Here is a 21,305-nt window from a genome sequence, read left to right on the forward strand (position 1 = left end):
TACTTCACCGTCCACTAGTCAGATAGCAACAACACCCCTCTGATTTCCACTCTGATTGGCAAAGTGACCTGAATGCACAGCATATTATTCTGAAAAGGAACGTGCAGCATGTAGCTCATTCCAGATACATGCAGTCAAAAACCAAACAAGGCAGCATTTTACATGGTGGAGCTGAGAATTAAGAGGTTGCAGGGAAACACATATTGTTGCAGCATCTTGATGTAATAAAGATACAGGTCGGTGAGTCTGCGACTGTTGCTGATAAAGCATCACGAGATCCAGACACACGTGCCCACAAGCCTTCGCATTGTTTGTCCAAACAACCAAATTTTGGCCCGTTTGGCCTGTATTCAGCAGTTACTGGGACGTTGTTCTGCCGACTGACCGGCTGCTGAGGGATAAGCGAAAGGGGAAATCTGCCTACCGCCTGCTTTGTCTTCTCAGGCCAAGAAAAGCCGCTCATAGCCGCACCTCAACACTTAAACCTGCCAGGGATTCAGCTCGGGGACCAGGTACAGCAGGATAAAGCTTTTAAAAATAATCTCTCCTGCCGAGCCAGAGGAGCACACTGCAGGTCAAAGACCACAGGGGGTAGATTCAGAGGTCACACCAAGTTAAACACCATTAGTTATCAGGATGCTGCCTTGTAAACTGCGACCCCCACCCCTGTGAAATGGACGGAAGCTAACAGGTGTTGGTTGATTTGGTGAACAGTGGTAAAGTCTCAATCTGGTTCCTCCTGAAATATGTTGCAGTTGAGCAATAGAATATGTATCTTCAATGTTTCCCCAGATATTAATGAATTAAATGGGCTTAATTCAGAACTGGTTTCATCTCTCCTTTGCAAATGCAAACACGGGCAGCTCAGGTTTAGCTAATTGTTTATTTGACTTTAAAGCGTGGGTCGAATAGGTCCACCGGGGAAGCGGAGTGCTAGAGACACAGAGCACAGAGAGTGCTCTGATGGGATGGGATGAAGGGGCAGAACACAACAGAGAGCGGAATGCGTGGCCTACGCAAGATATCCAGATGCTGATGAAACAAATCAGGGCAGGTCAGAGCAATCACAGAAGAATGAAACACAAATGGAGGGAGTGGGACACAACGCAACAGGGTAAGTGATGGAGTGATGAGTGGTGTCCGGGTCAGGCGTTCCCCCGACTGACAAACATCATTAGCGTTGCTTCCCACAGCCTCCCTCCTGGTCTGTTCGCATCATTTTACCTCCCTCCAGTAACGTGTTTCCCCGTCTGGGGGGGGGTGGAAACAGATGAAGTCACATTGTTTGCCAGCCAATCCTGACAGACAGCATCCTCAGATAAGATAAGATATTCCAAGACTCAGGAAAAAAAAAGATTCCTCTTATATGGAAAGAGAAACTAAACAGTCCTTGACTTCTAAATGGAGCTTTGTTCAAGAGAGAAGATCAGTGAGAGTAACAATGGGCTCTGATGTTATTGCAGATGCTCCCTTTCCTTGAGTGCTACTCCATCATGAAGATGAATGAGGGTTCCCTTTTGTCAATCATGTAGTTTAACGGAGAAGGTATTTATTTCTCTGTTTTCCCCGTCTGCTTGTCACGCTCTCTGTGGCCCTGCTGACTGATGAGCCCTGTCAGAGAAAGCAACACTTGGTCTGTAGCCACTGGAGATGGCAGCCCAGGGCACTTGCGAAATAAAATCATGTTACGGAGAAGAAAATTTCCTAGAAACGTTTTTTTTTTGGGGTCAGGCGAGTGTGTGGAGGAAAACATCCTTACGGTGACTGGGATGAAAGGAATAAGGTTGTGTATAGTGATGCACAAGGGCACTCGATGTTCCTGCTACAGATCAGGAAGCAGCAGGTTTCTGCCGACAAAACATGGATATACAAGCTGTTTTGATTTTTGTAGTTTTCTGTCAGCTTCATTGTTTTCTTAATGATGAGCTCCAGGACCTGCTGTAGAGAAGGTCCTCAGAAACTGAAGACAAGTCAGGGAAGCCATTAACACACCTCATGACTCTCCACAGATGCTCCACCAACAACGGTTGTCGGTACATTATATAGTAACTTAAGTCGACTGTCAAGGTACAAACATAGTAATTAACCTATTCAGCAGCTGCATCACACTCTGAGAGCTGAGGCCGCGCTACTGCTGATGAATTTGCAGTTGTTAGACAGTGTTTCACAGCTTCTCCTCTGCACGTTGTGTTTTTCTCCCACACATCTGTCAGCTCGCTCCTGGATTTTAAAGGTCTGATAAACAGATTGTTTTCCTTCATGTGTGAATTGCTGGTACAGCTAAAGCTCAGACCTTTACATTCCTGTTGCCAACGGCTGCGGTTTAATTGCCTTTTAAGGCTAACAGGAGCGGGGGGGAAATAATGAACGTGTTGAGGATAGTCACCCTTGGATTCGGCTGATTTGGGCATGTTTTCATACCCTTGAATGCAATACAGATTGTGATATTTCTCATTTAAAGAGGTCTTTATCGATAGAAGAGTGAAATTGTATTATTGATTGGAGGCCCAGGTTTTACAGTAACAACATCCTGGGAGACTCAAATCAACGTATTGTCCTGCGACAAGACAATGCACGCCAGCCAGAGCATCGGCGAACTTTGCTGCGAACGCTCCACTGTGAAAAACAGAGAGAAAAGCAGGAACAATAGAAATCAATATCACGTCAAAATGAAGAAGGTGACGAAATGCACTAATCATAAAAACACTGCCGAAGAACTCATTGCGGTTTCAACGGCTCAGAGAGGAACAATTAAGGATAGATAAGACATTATCCCTGCCATCGCTCCCCAACGCCATTTTCTGTGACAGATTTTCCAATAATACGGTTTCTGCATCACGCTGCTATCTGTTTAATGGCAAACCCTCGTGAGAATTAGGCGGGGCTGTGCGATTGGGTTTGGAATGGAGCCGGCTTCACACATTTCTCTGTATCCCCTGAGCTTTTCACAATACACTTTACTGTGGATCCCCCTGGCTTTCCCCCCACTAAATCTTTCTAAATGGGAGAGAATTGGTGCGTTAATGATTGGAGATAAAGCTAGCAGCATATGGTGATGATAATGAGATGAACAATGTTTGGAAAACAAGGCCATATATAAGGCCCAGGAAGTCACCCATAGCTTTGGAGAAGGCAGACGGTTGTGTGCGCTGATTGTTGCACAGCAGCCTCCAGGCTGAGATACATGAGATGCATTATTCACACCCATGGATGCCCAAATTCTTAAGGCGGCATTTCCTGGCAAGGACACACAGACTGGTGGCAGTGACATACTTTAAATATAGTAAGATGCCATTATCATGTCACACCAGTCGTTCATGAACTTCTTTAAAATTCCACGGCGATGCAGTCGCTAGGTTCCTCGCAGACTCCCCCCACGTTGTCCCGCAACTGTCAAATGAGCGGCTTCGGTGTCACGATCCATCATCTTCCGGCTGTCTCCCTGTCTCTCTCTCTGTGGTGCTGGAAAGTTAATAGGGAATCCTACAAGATGGTTGCTGCCTTGCACCTAATGGATGCTGGTTAGAGTTTGTTGGTTTGAGTTGATTGTTTCCAGTGCATCATTGTTTTCCCATTCTTATTCACCTTACTTGTCAGTCTATTTAATATGGTTGACATTTAAGTTCCCACTTATTATTAGATTAATGCCATTAAAGCAAGATATCGGCGCCATTTCCTGTTGAACCCGGCATTAACAATAGCAATGCAGGGAGAAGATTGCGTAATCTTTCAGGCCATGTCTCTGTTTACTCAGATTGTCACTGATGATGCTTCAGAAACTGTCCCTCTGGACACAATTGGATGTGCACAAGCAGCGGCAGAGCTGAGCTGAACCAAAAAATGTAATTATAACAGAAAATCAATTTAAAAGGTCAGGAAAAATACATGCATCTTTGTGCTTCTACCTCTGTGAGGACATTCATTAAAGTCAGGTTAACCTTTGGCCTTGAAGCCCGTCTCCCAAACAAATAGTAAAATGGAAGTTCCAAGAAGCTCAGCGGTGATCAGTAGCCACTCCTTGGAGATTCTCTGGGGGAAAGGGGGCACGTTGCAATCGTATGAGATTTACTGCAACTAAATCTTTAGATGCACATGCAACACCTGCATGTGTTGTGCACAGTGCTGCACAGAGGTCAAGCACTCAGAGGAGTGTGGGAGTCTTTTTAGAGCTAGGTGGAAACATCTGCAGGGTGTTTTTGAGGCACAGTGCAGTATTCAGTCTGGTTCCTCTCAGTGACGGATCAGGTCGTGATCGGGCTTCCAGTCAGTTATGTTGCATTAGCGTGATCTTCACAGCGATGAGTGTTAGTGGCGTGTGAATCACGATATTATTAAATGTCCAAATCTGCCAATCTGATTAACTCCCAATCCTCACACCAACATGGACCAGCTAACATGTCCACCTCCCTTCAAAGGGTCTGAAACAACCAACAGAAAAGTAAACCCAGAGCACTCTTGGAATGGCCGCTGGCACAGACAGATCATCCTCTCCTTTCATGTGTTTTGCTGCAGGTGCAATTTAGCTATCAATATTTTAAGACACGGACACAAAATTACTGTTGAGCTTTAGCAGAGATGTAAAACGCAATATAAGAAATTCAGATTTTAAGTCCATGCTTCGCTCGGCTAACATAAAATTGACTTGTTAGGCTGCGAGACTTGCAGGGTTTTGTTTTGTTGTGTTTCTTTCTTTTACCGCGCCTGACACCACCATCGTGTGACCTATAAAATGAGCTTCGCTGAGGCAAGACGACAGGTGAAGAAGTGAGATTGAGATGAGCGGGCAGCCCGACGGAGCAGCAGGCAGGAGAGCATAGGTTGCATAACAATGAGTTTCTCAGTACAGTACAGCCAGCCCGCCTGTTGATATGTGGGCGCGGGTGACTGCGGGACAATGCGAACGCGCCGTGTGCTGCTCAGCAACTACTATACAAGAGAATCCTGTTGCCATGACGAGAGAGATGGAGAGGCTTGAGTGGTGATAGAAGGGCAGTTTGTGTAGCATGTAAAACGAGGGTTTATACATTTGCAGAGGGAGAACAAAGAGGCAATAATGGATGAGTCAGCACAGAATCAAAGGAGGAGTGAAATTACACTATACACTAGCAATGGAGTCGGGCTAAGCGTGAGACAGAAGCACTCCTACATGCATGTGCGCCAGCTCTCTTAGTGCCTCGCATGTGTTTTCTTCATTTTCTCGCAGAGCTCTGCCACAATTGTCAGGGGAAGCAGCTGAAGAGCAGCGACCATCAGTCCTACAAATTCTACAAATTCCGGGACACGTGGAAAGCTCGGCGTCTGTTCGTACCTGCGAGGATTGCCTCGCGGCTCCGCTCTGGCTGTCTGGCTTCCAGAGATGGAGACGGAGTGCCTTTGAAATCATTTCTATGTTTCGATGCTCTGCCTCTGCAGTGGCGCGCGTACGTGTTGGTGATTATGGGGCTGATACCTGGCGGTCATAAACTCGTCATCCCCACGCTGTCTTATCTGCACGTTCACACTTAATGTAATCGGGACATTCCTGTTGCTCTGCCCTGCTGGCTAAATTTATTGAAATGTCTCCTTCACGTATTTCCCTTAAAATAGTTCACAAAAATATCTCAATTATAATATCTCAATTATTCGGTCCTTCAATCCCACATCATGTATTTATTTATCTATTGATCTTGGCTGGTCAATTTTCCTTTGCAGCAGTTGCTTTTCTTTCTTATTCTCAGCTGCTATTTTTGCCTTTTTCTGGGAGCTCCGACCTGGTTGTTTTTATTCCGTGCAAATTGTTAAAACTTAAAAAGGTTAATAACATGAAACGTGTGAAATGGGATTGTTTTAAATAAAGACACCGAGATAATGGGATTTTAGTTCTTACATTCTGACCTAATTGCCAAAAAGAGAGTGCGATTTGCTTTGATCTAATGAGGCACAGTGGTCGAACTTCTCTGTCAGTATCCCGTCGGTGGTACTGATGACAGCTGTCAGTGTTTTTAGACCTGGATCATGTCATACGGTACTGATCTCTGTGCGAGAGCGAGAGAGATCTTTTCGAAGATCAAAGATGGATTCCCAGCACATAAAAAGAGAGGACACCAAAATATTGATTATAGAGGATTATAGAGGAGAGCAAGAGAGCAGAAGTTGGTAGGTTTGATTCTTATCTTGGGTCTTGTGCCTTAAAAGCATAGAGTTGGAATGAAAAGGATGCCTTGCTGAGATAATTAGAAGCACGGTTTTATTTAAACTGCTGAGGGTGCTCATTCTAAAATACACACAGCGGCCCTTTAATCTGCATTTGTGAATCGGTGGGGTTTAAACCCAACAGCTTTGCTGCAACCAGTCTGCTCAAAAGGGGAGGAAAAAAAGCTAATTCGACATTTGTTCGACTCAGGTGTATTAAAATAGGCCGCTCTCTTTGAAGCCAAAATAAATTGTTTAAGGTGTGGTGTGACTGATCGATCAACCACAGATCACAGATTTTTTGCACAGCGATGCTCAGGACAGCAAGAACAGAGCAAGTTTCTACTCTGGAATGAGAAAGTAACTCAATGAGCTAAAGATAAATAGACTAAGATCGCTGCAGCCAGAAGATCCAATTTCAGGGAGTTATCAGGTGTAATTTAGTCACTGAGCAGTGGAATGGCGTCCCTGGAGCATGTGTGGAATTACACCCAAGCATTTCTAAAGCAAGAAAGTTTTCTTTCATTAAATATCAAGATTAGCTTTTTGGTGTTCGGCCTTTGGCTGGAGTCCGGTTTGCAGTGTGTTTTTTCCATCTGAGCTCCAGCTGTGAGCCAGTTTATCACAACTAAGTGTTAAACACCGCTGATTACAACAGCCTCAATGACAAGTTAGCGGCTCGACAATTTTATCAGCCCACTGTTGCTCATGTGAGCTACTTCTGGAAACTCACATGGCGCTCCTGGAGGAATTGCATCCCTTCGTAGAATATTGGTAATATAGGTTTGGAGGGCGTTTGCACTTTATTTCCAGGGTTTCCACCTGGTAACAACCTGCACAACCAGTGTAACTTTTTGAATGTTAACATCTCACAGAGCAACTGGAGAGTGTGTTAGCAGAGATGTCGCAGATGGAGACGACCCTGAGCTTCGATAAGACTCTGTAAACCGGCCCAAACCCCTAATGAATAAATTGAGGTGCAAGTGGCCATGCTGAAAAAAGGAAGCACATTTTTTTTAATGAAATACACGGCAGGGGGAAAGACTTCAATCTCGTCTCTACTCCACAAGATCTCCTTTTCACGCAGCATCACTTCTAATGTTGCTGCATTCATGACGCCTTCAGAGAGCCAGTCATGCTGATATTGTCTTCAGTGTGTGTGTGTGTGTGTGTGAGAGAGAGAGAGAGAGAGAGAGAGAGAGAGAGAGAGAGAGAGAGAGAGAGAGAGTCCCTGTCAGCTCTAAATGATTTGTTAGAGAACATAACTTTCCCCTCATGATTGACTCAAACGGCCTATTAGGGCAACATGTGGTGCCACAAGGACCCACTGTGGGAGAAAACCCATCTCACCCGAATGTATCATCATTTTCTTGATTTCTGTTCTCGCTGCGCTTCTGTCTTCAATGATTTCTCCTTCTTTTTATCTGCAATTTCAGTTCTCCACTTCACCCTTTTGCCTTTCTGTTGCGGCCACTTTTTTTTTTATGTCTCCAATTATCAAGTGGCCATCTTTGAGCTCTTAACAGGATGTATTCACTTAGCAGAGATACCCGCGCCTTCGTGGACAGGAATTTGCAATTATCGCACGGGCCCAGGGCGGCGAGACAATATTGCTGAAGACACATATTTGAATATTCAGCCATGCTTTAAAGTCAGACTGTGTCAGTCTGCTACGCTTCCCATCGCTCTCGCACAGCTCTGTACATTTGTAGACGTCTTATCATCGTGCCATCTGGGCTCTGAAGCATCCAGAGAAGGTGCAGCTGAGGTACAACTGTGGAGGTTGATCCATTGATTCATTAAATCGCGAGCTGTAAGAGTGACTGTCTGAGCACAATCGGAAAAGAGAGCTGGGAATGTGCTACGTTCTGGCTTCAAAAGAAGCAGTTAATGCCACGGTGTTGCGTCGTCAGGTTCAGTTTATTGAATGTATAGAATGTATAAATGTTACAGTTAGTGTAAGTCTGGCATCTGAAGAATATAATAACAGCATGAACTCAACATTCATGCTTTTTTATTAACTGGGCTTAAGTCAGTTGAGAAGACTGTTCCTGAAATGGCGATCTGTCAAAATTTGCGCAGTTTTGAGGTCATATTTTTTAAACTGATTTGTTCAGAGAGCTTTTTAAGAACTTCCACTGTACATTTTGTCAGGCGTTACGGGACAACCGAAGTCCTGATGTGCCAGAGATCAGCATTGCGATCGTACTTCATGCGCATGTGCTTCAATGAATTAAAAACCCCTTTTACAATCCCTATGCACTTATTTTTCAATCTATACTGTATAATGAGGTAATAAAGCATCAGGTTTTACTACCCCAATAGAAGAATGGTCCCTAATTCCTCTGTTACAAGGACAATAAAGATATTTTTTTCTTGAGTGGACAGCCAAAACTGGTGCATAGAGTTCAGTTATTACTAACATATGACCAGTGAATGACCAGTAAAAGAACTGTGGGCCTGAAACAAAGTAAATAAATTACAGTGAAGCAAAAATAAATAGTGAATTACTTTTTAATAGGTACTGCTAACATGGTTAAACAAACAATGCAGTTGTTAAAGGAATCGATTAAGAGCAGTGCAAAAACAATGGGGTCTGCATAATAAAGCTTTCATAATTATCCAGTAGTGGCGAGATTACAGATAATTTCCCTTACCTGAGTATGGGGTGCAGATGATGCAGTTTATTGAGCTGGATGATGTTCAGCAGCAGCAGCTGTGCGACATGATTGGAGCCCATTAGTTGACTGACGTAAATGGATTTAAATGTGTCCTGAGCATTATGGATCAACTTGAAAGCACCGTCGAAGCCTGATTATAAATTTGTCTTGTCATTTGTCACCCGTCCACAGAGGGTGGTCAGATGAACAACAACGTGGGGCCCGGTTCGAACATGGCCCCGCAGCATCCCTACCCTGCTCTCAGCCAGCTGGCTCACGTCTACGAACACCAGCAGCAGCAGCAGCAGCAGCAGCAGCAGCATCATCAGATGCAGCAGCAGCAGCAGCAGCAGCAGCAACAACTGCAACAGCAGCAGCAGCAAAACACGGAGCTGAACAAATACGCCTCCCTGAAGGCTGTGGGTGAGCATCCGTCCTGTTTAATCTCACCATCTTTACATTTTTGAGACAGATTGAAGAGCAAAGGAGTGGTTTTTTTGTTTTACAGTAAGAGATGTTCTTCGACTGTTGCACTGTTGATTCAACAGCAGCTGCTGTTGACTCTGACTGTGGCATTGTTCGGAACGGGTGCATGATCACCATAAATCACCATACAACTTTGGAGCTTCCTCGACACGTCACAGAAGCATCTTGCGCAGGCTGCAGGCCATTTTTAACCCCAGGTGTCCGGTAACAATTTGACTAAACCGAAGCAGTAATGCAGACAGATGTGACAGGTGTTATTTATCTGTGCCACCAAACTGGTCCTGCACCAAAACATAAATAGCCTGTTTGTCAAACTGTGTGACAGCTTAATGCTCAATGCTGAATTCAATGAGCTGCCAGTGCAGCCATTTGGAATCTGCAGCACGATGCCCTGTGTTATTGGCAGTGGCACGACTATTTCATCACCTGGATCCATTTGGGATTGCCAATCATCTTCCGAAACCGGTACCCCGGCCTCCACTTGATTTTAATCCAGCCCACCGGCTGTTCACTGCAAACACATAGAGGATGTGTAGAAACAGCCGCGAGGTGTTATTTGTCTGCGTTTGTGCAGTTTATTAGAAAATAATCAGAAGCCATCATTGGAAAGCCTTTTTTCCCCCCGTCTGCCAAGTGCTGCAAACTGAAATTTGATTTGGATGAAGAATGTAGGTGTAAACTTTTTTCCTTCTCTTCTGCCTCACACTGTACACGGGGGCCGTGACTCATCCCCAGACGCGTTACAGTAACAGATTAGCATTATTGCTTATGCTGATTTTTAGAAGCAAGAACCGTGTGCGACCGTGTCAGCGGGTTATAGATTTGTCAGCGAAATTGAAAACAGAAAATGATGAATAACAGGGATTGACAGGTTATTTTTTATTTGTTATGAATTCTGAGATGCAACATCACATATTGTACAGGATAAATATCACAGAAAGTGTCAGCATCAATCTTTGAGGTACATTTCCCATTTCTGTTGCAGCTTTAAGTTAAGATGAAAAATGAAATTCTAATATTCTCAGGCAGGTTTGCTCCAGGAGATCTGCACCACCCTTCAAAATGATAGTAGGCCAAGATGCTACCTTCTTAATCATTATATTATCCTACAAACTACACTCTCTGAATAAAATGTTTAAATTAAGTTAACCTTTAATCTATAATACTTGCTTGTATGAATACTATATAAATAAAAATAGTTCTCTGTCAGTGTGTAGAGCAAAACTAGTGACTCTTGCTAGCCAAGCTAACTTCACCAATGGAAAACACATTAAAGGAGTTTGATTTCAATAAGGACCAAAAAAACAGACCTGTTGCAGAGCCCGGGGGCTCAAAAGTGCTCGGTGAATATCAGTCCGGGAGGAGTTTCACCTTGTTTTCAATGATAAGTCCAAATGAAATCAAATAATTAAAGCTGAGGTTGTTGGTTTTGTTGTACAAGCACTCTGATCTGATGCTAAAAGGTTTAGTTGAAACACAGCAGATGGCTGATTGGTCAGTCTGAGCAGACAGGACTCATCCTCTGATGTAGCAAATGCCCAAATCTCTTGTTCTTGTCAGAACTATTTATTCTTTATCGATGTTCCCAGCCACTTTTTCTGAATCTGATCTGGTGTCTCGTTGAGAGGGCAACAACAAAAAAGGGGGAGACGAACACATGGCATGAAAAAAGCCGACCAATAAAAGCAAGCAAGGAATGCGTCAGTGGACAGTTGTTAGACAGTTGTCCCACAGATTAAGGCTCGGAAACAACTATCCGTAGCCATTAAAGTGTTCTTTTGAATGTCTGCATAGCTGCAGCATCGGCTCTGACACACGTGAACCGGACCAGATGCTTCGGTGGCAGTTCCATGGCTGCAGATGGACCTACTCTAATGTTTTCAGGCCCTGGCGGTGGGGTGGGGTGGAGTTGGGGGTGACAGGCACGACTATAAGTGTGCTTTGCTGACAGATGGGCAAATGTGCTTCAGTGTGAGATTTAAATCCAGCCCAGCTCCTCCCGCCCCCAGCCGCTTTCCATCAATATGAATTTAAATTCACATTTCATATCACCGCCTTCTTCGTCCACCTTCTGCCCCCTCCTTTGCTGTTTTTCCCCTTCACCTTTTTCTTTCTTTTCCCACTCACCTGCCACCCCCCTCCCCCCACCACCTCAACCCATCATGCTCTATATCGCTTCTTAAAGAATGATTGGTCTCCTCCTCTCAATCCTCCCATACAGCAGCTCATATCTGATTCCATTTCTGTAATTGACAGGTGCCCCCCTGTCCTCTATCACCCACCCCCACTCTCATGGTTGACTGACAGATTTCCATTCCACAAGTGGAATTCATAAAGATAGGATTTGAAACCCATTCAGAGACATACAGTTCCTAAAACCAGGACACGGGCTCAGAAAAGGAAGGAAAGAGGCTAAAACACAGCAGACAAAACCATGTTTACAAATCCAAAACTGAGATCAGGGCAGCTCTTCTTTTTCTGTAATTACCTCTGCCCCTTTTTCAATGGTTTACTGTCCAGCTGATAAGAAAGACTTCTATTAATCAATACCCATCTACAATGCCCCCTCAAGGCATAAGGTCACTTTATCGAAATCCACCAAGGTCCCCGGGAGGACCGACCTGTGGATCGTTGAAAAGGGTGATGCAGAATTTATCACCACCGATTACATCACAGGTTCTAAAAGGATCACCTCCGCCCACTCCACCTGCTTTATTAGACTTGAAATGCAGAACTATCACAGCTTCTATGAGACAGTTGATGTTAATATTTATGGGAGGTTTGGAGCTTGAAACTGGTTTGTGAGTTTGCTTCAGCATAGCAGAGATGCATAGGAGCAACATATGGTTTAAGCAGCACGATGGTTCTTAGCCACAAAAGGTGACCCGTGTTGGTTTAGATGAGAATTTAGCTCATCCGTGCTGTGAACCATTTTCTATTAAAACCTTTCAGCATGAAATGTCAGAGGATGGTTTAAAGATCGTCATGGGTGATGCAACTTTTATAACATCAGCTTAAACCAGGAATGTCAGAGTCCTAAATCTCATAACATTTAAAGATTATTGGCGCGGGGGGACTTGAGGGAAGCCGAGTCTGACTTTTACACCGTTCTTAGCTGGATGCTGGCCTTTCCCAGCTGGAAGTAACAGCTGTATTTTACATTTCCACTCACGTCCATTGCAGGATGTGTGCACTGTGCTGCTGAACTGACACCAGATTGATTCACCTGTCGCCTGAGCAATTCTGATCCCCGGAGGCGGGCCGAGGCGCTGCTCCCTTTCCCGTCTCCCTTTCCCTCGTCGTCTGCGAGCCCCTCTGCCACCCCCTCGCTGGGCTGCTGGCTCCTCTTTTCCTGCTCACAGAGCGATAAACTAGATTTATAGTTACAGCGGCAAAGCAAACTGGCTGAGTGTGTTAACTTTATCTTCAAGGACATGGAGGCAACAAGGGCTAAAGAGTAATGAATTCTCTCTGAACATGAATTTGATGGAAAAGAAGGTCACATTTTGTAGAGATAAGAGACACTGAGGCCTGGTGACAGTCACTGACACATGGAAGGACAAACGTGAAGCTTTGAATCACAGAATTATATTGATTTTTTTCTGTCTTAGATACATATGAATGTGCTTTTTACACATATTACACTTTGCCTTCACTCACGATGAGAATTCATACCTTCAATTAACTTTTAAACAGTACGAAAGAGAAAAAAAAGGACTTGTGTAGCCACATACAACATTTCCAGGGCTGATAATTACAGTAAATATGCATATAATTCATATAAAAATGATAAAAAGTAAACACATGGTTCCAATTCTCTTTAATCTTCACAAATACACTTCAGCGTAGTCATAGACTGACAAAAGAAAACACCACAGTGCTCTTTGCAGGAGAATAAGAGCTCTTTCATTCCTGAATATTCTGTGTTATAATCACGGCTGAATGAACCAAGGGTTAATCAGGCGAAGGTCGCGTGGGACCATTCATTAATCACAGACCAAAAATGTGTCTGACAACCATTCTTTCCTCATTGTTGGGGGAATGGGAAGCTAAAGATTAGTGTATTTACATTTAGCCAGGTGTTACACCAGAACTGGATGCCCTGATGAGCTCAGGATTAGCATCATTAGCATTATCATCATCATTAGCAATGGAGATAGATTTTAAGGCTTTATAGTGAAATAAAAACTCCCACTTCGCTTTGTGTTCTTCTTGGAATCAAACTTGCTCAGCTCCTTTTCTTCCCTAACCCAACACATAGCCTGAGGAGATGTGCATCTGTATCGAATCCAGTTCATTAATCCCAAAAGAAAGATTTAAAACATTGCCAAATCTTGCTCTTCTTACAGACTGAATTATGACTGTAGCTTTTGCCATTTTTTTTTTTTTTTACTTTTTGTGGCAAATGAGAGTGAAGCTTTTTTCCTGCGGCTACACACACCTCCATGCACGCATCATTTTAACAAAAATGTGAAATTATTCCAGTGAAATGTGCAGATTTACATGTGTTTCTTTGTTTACAGATGATGCGCTTTTTTCTATATACGTAGCTCTCTGTGTTGTTCAGCTAATAAAGTGTAGTCAATTGTCTTTCCTCCTTCTCTCAGCTGCCAAGTACAATGGTGAAATCTACAAGCGCCGGCTGATGGTTGAGCTACCAACAAAAGGTGGGCTTCCTCTTCAGCCAATGGGCAACTCAAGACCTTCCCTTGGCAACATGTCATCGATGACACCCCCAATGACGACAAACCCTATGGCATCCAACCCAATGATTTCCAATACCATGAACCCCAACATCACTCAGATGAACTCTGTGGCCCCAATGCCATCTATGATGCCCATGACCTCTATGACACCCATGACTTCCCTCGCCCCAATGTCGACCATGACACCCATGACTTCTCTGGGTCCATTGACTCCCGAGCCGGTGGCCACCTATATCACAGAGATGCCCAACATCTCTGCCGTGTCAACACTCCCAACAGAACGCCACATTGCCGGTGTGGGAGGAGGAGGTGGACTCAAACCGAATGGCCACAAACCCAAAAGTACCCACGGTCACGTTGCCCACACCTCCCACGGCTTTCACAGCTCTCACACTCATGTTCACAGCCACAGTAGCAAGTCGCCAGGACTTGGGGCTCCCTCCCTGGCACACATGGCTGGGACAATGCCAGGCGGCACATCTCTGGGCATCTCCAGGGCTGCTGGGACCACTTTTGGCTCCAGCTCTGCGACAATGGGCCGTCCATTGGCTTACAGTTCTAACACAATTGCAGCTGGGCATGCGATGGGGCTGGGGCTAAAGGGCTGGGATGGGACTGAGACGGTTGGCCGGAGGAAGAACTACGGGCACAAGAGGCCTCAATGCACCATTCTGGAGCCAAACCCACTCCACGGCAGCAGAGGCCACAGCCACAGCCAGCATTACCTGCCCACGCAGCCCTACTTTGTGACCAACAGTAAAACAGAAGTGACTGTGTGAGAACGGGAGAGCAAAGGAAAGGATTCATGTGGGGTGGTGGCACAAGTCAAGTCATGAGCTATGACACCAACTCCCTTGTTGGACACGTGCGGATCTGTGTGTGTATTTGTGTGACTCGTTGGTATACCAGTCAGTATAGTGGGACAATTGGTCCGAGTCCCACCAATCAAATCACAGGACAGATGTTTGCGGTCATGAAGTTGGCGTCTGACTCGGTGGCATCTAAGATCATAAACCAAACGGCCTACAGAGCGGAGATGTCGGTGCACATGTAGTGACTCACAGCCAAAATCGGCTCCTTCATGATAACAACATTTAACAGTGCGACGCAAGGCTGATGAAGCGGAAGGTTGCTGATAGAAAACTGGACTGAATAAATGACTCTGAAGCGAGAGGCAGCACAGCATCACAGGAAAAGTGGGGGAAAAAAACCCTATTTATCTGCCGACCTCACATCAAGAATTCTGCTCATCAGGCATCAAATGGTTTGGAAGAAATGACAGTCCTTTCTGTTTCACCCCAATCCTCCGAGGGCTTTGGAAGAGACGCTCATGGTGAGGGTGCTGGGCTTCAGACTGCAGGCATGCAAGGCTTTGTACTCTGGCTTTTCAGAAGCGCCTTCTTAAAGCTCTGCAGCTGAAGGTCGCCGTTTTCCACGCGGCTCCAGGACATAGAAGCTGTCACACTGCCATTGTTCTGGCCTGAGACTCATCATGGGGACGGGTGGCCTCCAGAATGGATGAGGAAGCAGGGAGGCAGCATCTGCCAGTGCGAGCAGAGTTTCCTTGGAGCACGATTCTCATTCACGCAAATGCACACATGTACACTCACACACGTGCGTGGTGTTGTTATAGAAGAACATTTCCTGTACACATACCATACCCTGGATTTGAAAATAATATGAGACGTTAACATGAAATATGAGTAAAATGCACACAGGCTGATATTTTAATTTATACATATTTGTTGTCTTTCAGATTGATATTTTTAGATAGAAATAGTTCAGTAAGTATTGTGCCCCCCTGACTTTTTACTGACTGAAACTGTCTTTGGAGCGTCTGTAAATGGCCATATTGACACTATTGCTCTCTTAACTCAGAGTCCGGTAATTGTTTTATTGTGCCAATCAGAATTTAGTTTGGTCAAGTGTGTATTAAGTGGATTGGCCAAAGGTGTGCAGGAATTTCCTGTTCAATGACATTAAAATCCCAGATCGAGGACTTCGCCTGAAGAACCCTCTGCTGTATGTATGGTGATATTGCAGCCATCAGTATTTCACATTTAGAAGTTCCAAGAAAATACCAAGAAATATCAAAAACACCACATTCCATTTACGCTAATGGGCGGCACAGCAAACTACGCTAGCTTATATCCTCCACTCTACTGAAGCTTTGGCTGTACAAAAAGCAAGAAAAAAAGCACAAGAATCTGGGTTACGTGAATCAAACCTTTAAAAAAAATGAAATCCTTAATTCTGACAAATAAGGCAAATATTGAAATCTTCTGCAAGTCTGATTGCTGCCGTAACAGAGAGATTAAGAGTTAGAATTCTGACTTTGTTATCTGTGTGCTGCTTCCACCTCTTCACTGTTGAGACTAAGATGCATTTTTGATGCTAACGAGCTGCCGTTTATCCTCATGCACAAATTTAGAGGACTGGCCTCCACCAGTACCAGTTTGTGATGGTATTTATGACAGAGATGAGGCAAGACAATAAACAACAACAACAAAAAACATGGAACTATAAGCATTAATTCATTTGGCCCATTTTGTCGGTCGCTTCAGAAAACAAAAATAACCTCCCGCCGCTCCAAAGGTCACATGACTGCAAGTCTGATACCAAAATAAACTCATGGAACAAGCTTTCACATGTCACCAGAGCGTTCAAAGGTGTCACCTCCGTACACTCTCACATACACACACAGTCGCACACTTGAAACATCACAGGATGGACTCTGCTCTCTCTGTGCTACCACAATACGGAGCGGCAGGCGTCATCGCAGCAGGACAAGTCAATACTGCTCCTGCGCCTCTTCTTCATGAAAGACTACGAAACTCCAGACTTTGGCCCTCTGTAGCGATTAACTGTTGAGATTTTTAATCCGTATATCCTCCTTCACTCCTTTTGCTTCTGATTGAATGGAAACATCTTCGGAGCAAAAACAAACCTGATGACAAAGGAGTGCAGCGAGGAGGAGACGCTGAATAATTGCTTCAGCCCCTCACATCAATGGGAAAGGTGTTTTTTTTTTAATGTTTGTATGTTTCAATCTAAATTTGGAAAATTTGTTTCTTCAAAGTCAAAGAAGCAAAGCAAAGAAACCAAATCTCATGGAAATGAAGTTCGGGATCCCATAAATCTGCATGAATTTAACAAGAACCCTTTGTGAAGTTTTTGTTTACCACTTCTATCCCCAGTGTTTACTTCTTTCTTTCCATGTCAGCTGGTGGTATTGTTGAGAAGCAGGTCGATGTTTGCTCCGGATGCACATTATCGGACCCAGTTGACACAAACCCCAAAGCGGAGAGCTGGAAATATAAACCCTTCTTGCCCCCCAGTGCTGCCCCGTTCTTAAAGCTCATTCAGGAAAAAATAAAAATCAGCCACTGGAACAATAGAAAGTGGGCAGGGTTGCGGAAACAGTCGGTAAATAAAGGGGCCTTTTCCCTCACTGAGAGGAAGCGGAGCATTGGTCGCACAGGCAGCGTCATGGTTGAAGGGGTCAGGGCCGCAGATGAGTGGGTTGAGGAGGCAGTCGTGTCTGACATTTTGATCAGCGCTAGCCAGACAAAAAAAATAAAATAAAACACAGCAGAACAGCAAGGACAGCGGTGCAGAGCAACCAGTGTGGTTACAGAGCCAAACACTTTCTGCTCGTTTATGGGGATGAACATATAAATCCTCTTTTCTGCATTTTGACAATTTGGGACTAAAATAATGACGTTCAGCTTGTGCAACAATATTATCAAAATAATAATAGTCAAAATTAACTGGAAAACCAAAAACCTTCTTTGAGTCCTTTCAACATTATAGATGTGTTAATTGTTGATACTGGGCTTAACTGGCTTGCATTGCTAAACTACATTTGCTTATTTTACATTTGGCACTTTTTTATTTGAACTTCACCTCCTCTTCTAAACCAGTCTGATGCCCTGACAAATAGGAGGAGACGATCATGTACGTATGTCTTGTTTATCCAACTGCTAGCCTGCTAATAAGAGATTATCTGCTTTATAAATTGTTTTTGTGATTCTAAGAAGAACTTTAGAGAAAGTTCCATCAACAAGCACCAATATTGTGGGCATTTCAGGATTGCTCAGTGATTGCTTGTCGTTTCCATCCATTCAGCTGTTGATTAGGCTTCAGGTCTAGGACCGCCCACAGTTTAAAGAGGGTCTTTATTATGAATCATTATGACTTGTTTTTAATCCTGTCAGAATGGGCTTTGGGTCTGAAGTGGAGGCAGAGATGAAAACAGCCTCATTTTAGAAATTAGACCCCCCTGAGATGGCATACTGGCTCAGTAGTAACAGTTCGGAGCAGGAATCAGGCCACTGGAGCATGCAGCATGAGGGCACATGGTATAAATGTTTAAGCTAAATGTGTTTGTGGCCTTGTGATCTGGACCAAGACCTTTGCTTTTGGCTTTTTCAATGATGCATTTGAGGGAGATCAAGGACTTCTTTCGCTCCAATAATGTACTAAAAGCAGTTTTCACTATCACATTTGTGCTGTTCAGTGAGGAAAATTGCTGTTATCTACAAACCACATCGTCACATTGTTGGGTTGTTTTTTTTTCAGAACAGATCCGTAGGGCAGGAGAGCTTACATTCATCTTTGCAAATGCCTTTGCAGTTTGCTGAGAGGATGTGTGGAAGAAATAAGAAATTAAAGCTGGACTTATTTGAAAAAAGAAAAGAAAATGAAGTCATATTGATGGATGGATGGATGGATGGATGGATGGATGGATGGATGGATGGACGGACTACAAAAGGTTATACCTCCCCTTCTTCACGCAGATGTGCAGGTCATGGGGGATTTGAAATGGAGGATTATGGTTCATCTTGTGTTCATGTAAAACAGTAACCTGATGAGATGAGTGGTGCTTGAATAAAGCTCAGGGGAACAGACTGCCGCTGGGAGGAAGGCACGCGGAGGAATATCTACCAGGAACTTTCAGTAAAAACAGAAGCGCTGCATTGGGGAATGTGTTTTGTCCCACAGTGGGAAGGAGAGGGACCTACTGTCCACACTTTTAATTATGCATAGCTGCAAAAATATAAGTGAGGCACAGCCTGAGAGCATGAGGAGTACCATTTAGAATACTGTGAATAAAAGATGACTGTTGGCTCACACACATATAAACGCTCATCAGCGTCACATTTATCAGCGAATTCTCTGATTTGTATGGGCCCCTGTAAGTGTCGGTTCCACCCAGCTGCTCTGATGTGTCAGCTTTGGGCTGCGGCATTTGCAGGTTGCATACAGGTGACGCAACTGAACGTTCTGTAATGTTCCCTGTGTGTGAAGGGCAGAAAGTCTGTTTTCCTCTCATGCAAAAAAACGCAGTATTTTTCCTCTTAAGTATAGCAGGAGGCAGCTGTGATGAGTGGAATATGTACAGTACGTGCGGAACGACACCAAAGGGCTCAATCACAGGTGACATTTGACCCAGATTCTTCTCTAGTCTACTTTTGTTGCTCTTCGCTGGACTCACAAACGGCTCATCAAGAGCAGCATCGGTATGGTCAAAAAAACCACACATATACATATATCAATATATTTGCTATATTATCAAAGAGTTTCTTGTCAGCTATGTTTACGACTTTGTATAGCATCAGTCACCGGTCCAGAACTTTCAACTTATGCACACAGAAACAGCAGAGACGTTCTTCGCTCTGCAGCGCTCATCTGTTTTTAAAGGGTTCGCTTCTACTCTATCGTGTGCTTTGTACTGATCTTTTTTTTAACCATAAACCTGAATATCGTTATCGTTGACATCAATCACGAGACCTCTGCGTCAGTCCCGAGCGCAGGGATTTTTCCATCACCGTTGGAGGATCAATAAGCTATTTGTGATATGACTCCTGTCTGCTAGAAATGTTGTCCTTTTATAGAAGAGATCATTGATTAACTCATTTTGGTGTTAATCACACATTACATGCAAAATTATACCAGAACCGATTTTCTATTTTTGACGTCCAGACCAGTTTGTGGTGTTTATGCATATGTGTATATGTATACATATGGCCCCGACACTGCATCAATGTGTGACTCGTACAGCATATTTTCTATGGTAAAGCCCATCTCTCGCTATTGTTTGCACAGTAGCTTCTATTATGCACCGTGATGCCACGCTGTCATCTTCCTATTCACCCACTTTATAATTTGTGAGATTATGGAAAAGCTGTATTTTGGTACTGTTCACTTGTTAGGAGAAAAAAAATGAGATGCAGTATAGCCAATGTTTTAGTCCAAAAATATATGACCATAGTGTTGCTCTAAATCAGTCTGTTCTTTTTTTTGGGGGGGGTGACAGGGCTTTTTTTTGTTCTTCCTTTGAGTTGTTGATTTGCCATCTGATTGTTCTATATAAAACTTTCTTACGTGGCAATAAAAGATGACTTCTGTAAAAAAAAAATGTCCGCTCTGCTTTGTCTTTTGTCTGGATTATTTCGGTTCCTGCTGTCTTTTGTTATTTATATCCGTCGTCAGAGCGAGGGTTTCACGTTACATGTTAAGCGGATGCTGACGGACTTGATTGGACGAACTCTGGACATTCCTATAAATAGCAGCAGAGAAAAATCAAGGCGACAGTCAGACATTGTTACATGCTGCTAAATTAACACCTTTTCATCTATTTTCACCCTAACCTATTTAAAGTTTTGACGCTGAATAATGCTATTAGTTTTCAGTTCCCTGTATATCAATAGATTTATAAAAAATAATAATTTAATGGCACTGAACCAAGCTTGGGTTCCATTGGGTTTGGATCGGGTTGAGAACCAGTTTTAACTCCTCACCCAACTAACAACAGCAGACTTGAACAATAAGAATTTACAGGTGTGATCCAGTTTCCAGAGAGGAAACCGTTCAGGAGACAAAGCTAACCTGTGTCTCTTTAAGCCATCTGCTGCTACCTGAGCTGTCGACCACAAACTCCGGTCTTACCGCCGCCACCATCAGCGTCCATCAGTAGGCTATTGTGTGCTCCACCATCTCTAACGTGACCTCAGGGGAGGTGCAGGCTCTCTACGCCGTCCTTTCTCAGTCTCGTGTGCCGGAGAGCTGGTGCAGGATCCAATCATCTTCAGATGTTTTGACAGAGAGATCACACTGATTCTAATTATTACTCACACTCGGGTGGGGTATACAAAACAGTCTAATGATCCGTTTTACCCCCTACTTTCTTCCGTCTGAGAATGGTTTTGTTTCTCAGACTTGTAATTTGTGGCCCATCATTTCCATCACATTCTACTCGTAGTTCTTTTTGGCTGTAGTT

General features: G+C 43.9%; 1 protein-coding gene across 2 annotated transcripts in view; it reads left to right on the plus strand.

Moving 5' to 3' along the window:
* Positions 1-20,444, plus strand: part of shisa9a (shisa family member 9a) — a 34,067-nt gene extending 13,623 nt beyond the window's left edge. For both annotated transcript variants that reach the window (XM_057030213.1, XM_057030224.1), the window contains exons 3-4: positions 9,024-9,254; positions 13,925-20,444. In XM_057030213.1, the coding sequence (XP_056886193.1) occupies positions 9,024-9,254; positions 13,925-14,802 (1,109 nt within the window). In that variant the 3' untranslated portion in view covers positions 14,803-20,444. The remainder of the gene's footprint in view (positions 1-9,023; positions 9,255-13,924) is intronic.
* Positions 20,445-21,305: the final 861 nt, after the last annotated feature.

The sequence above is a fragment of the Takifugu flavidus genome, chromosome 1 (assembly GCF_003711565.1).
Source record: "Takifugu flavidus isolate HTHZ2018 chromosome 1, ASM371156v2, whole genome shotgun sequence".
Classification (NCBI taxonomy): domain Eukaryota; kingdom Metazoa; phylum Chordata; class Actinopteri; order Tetraodontiformes; family Tetraodontidae; genus Takifugu; species Takifugu flavidus.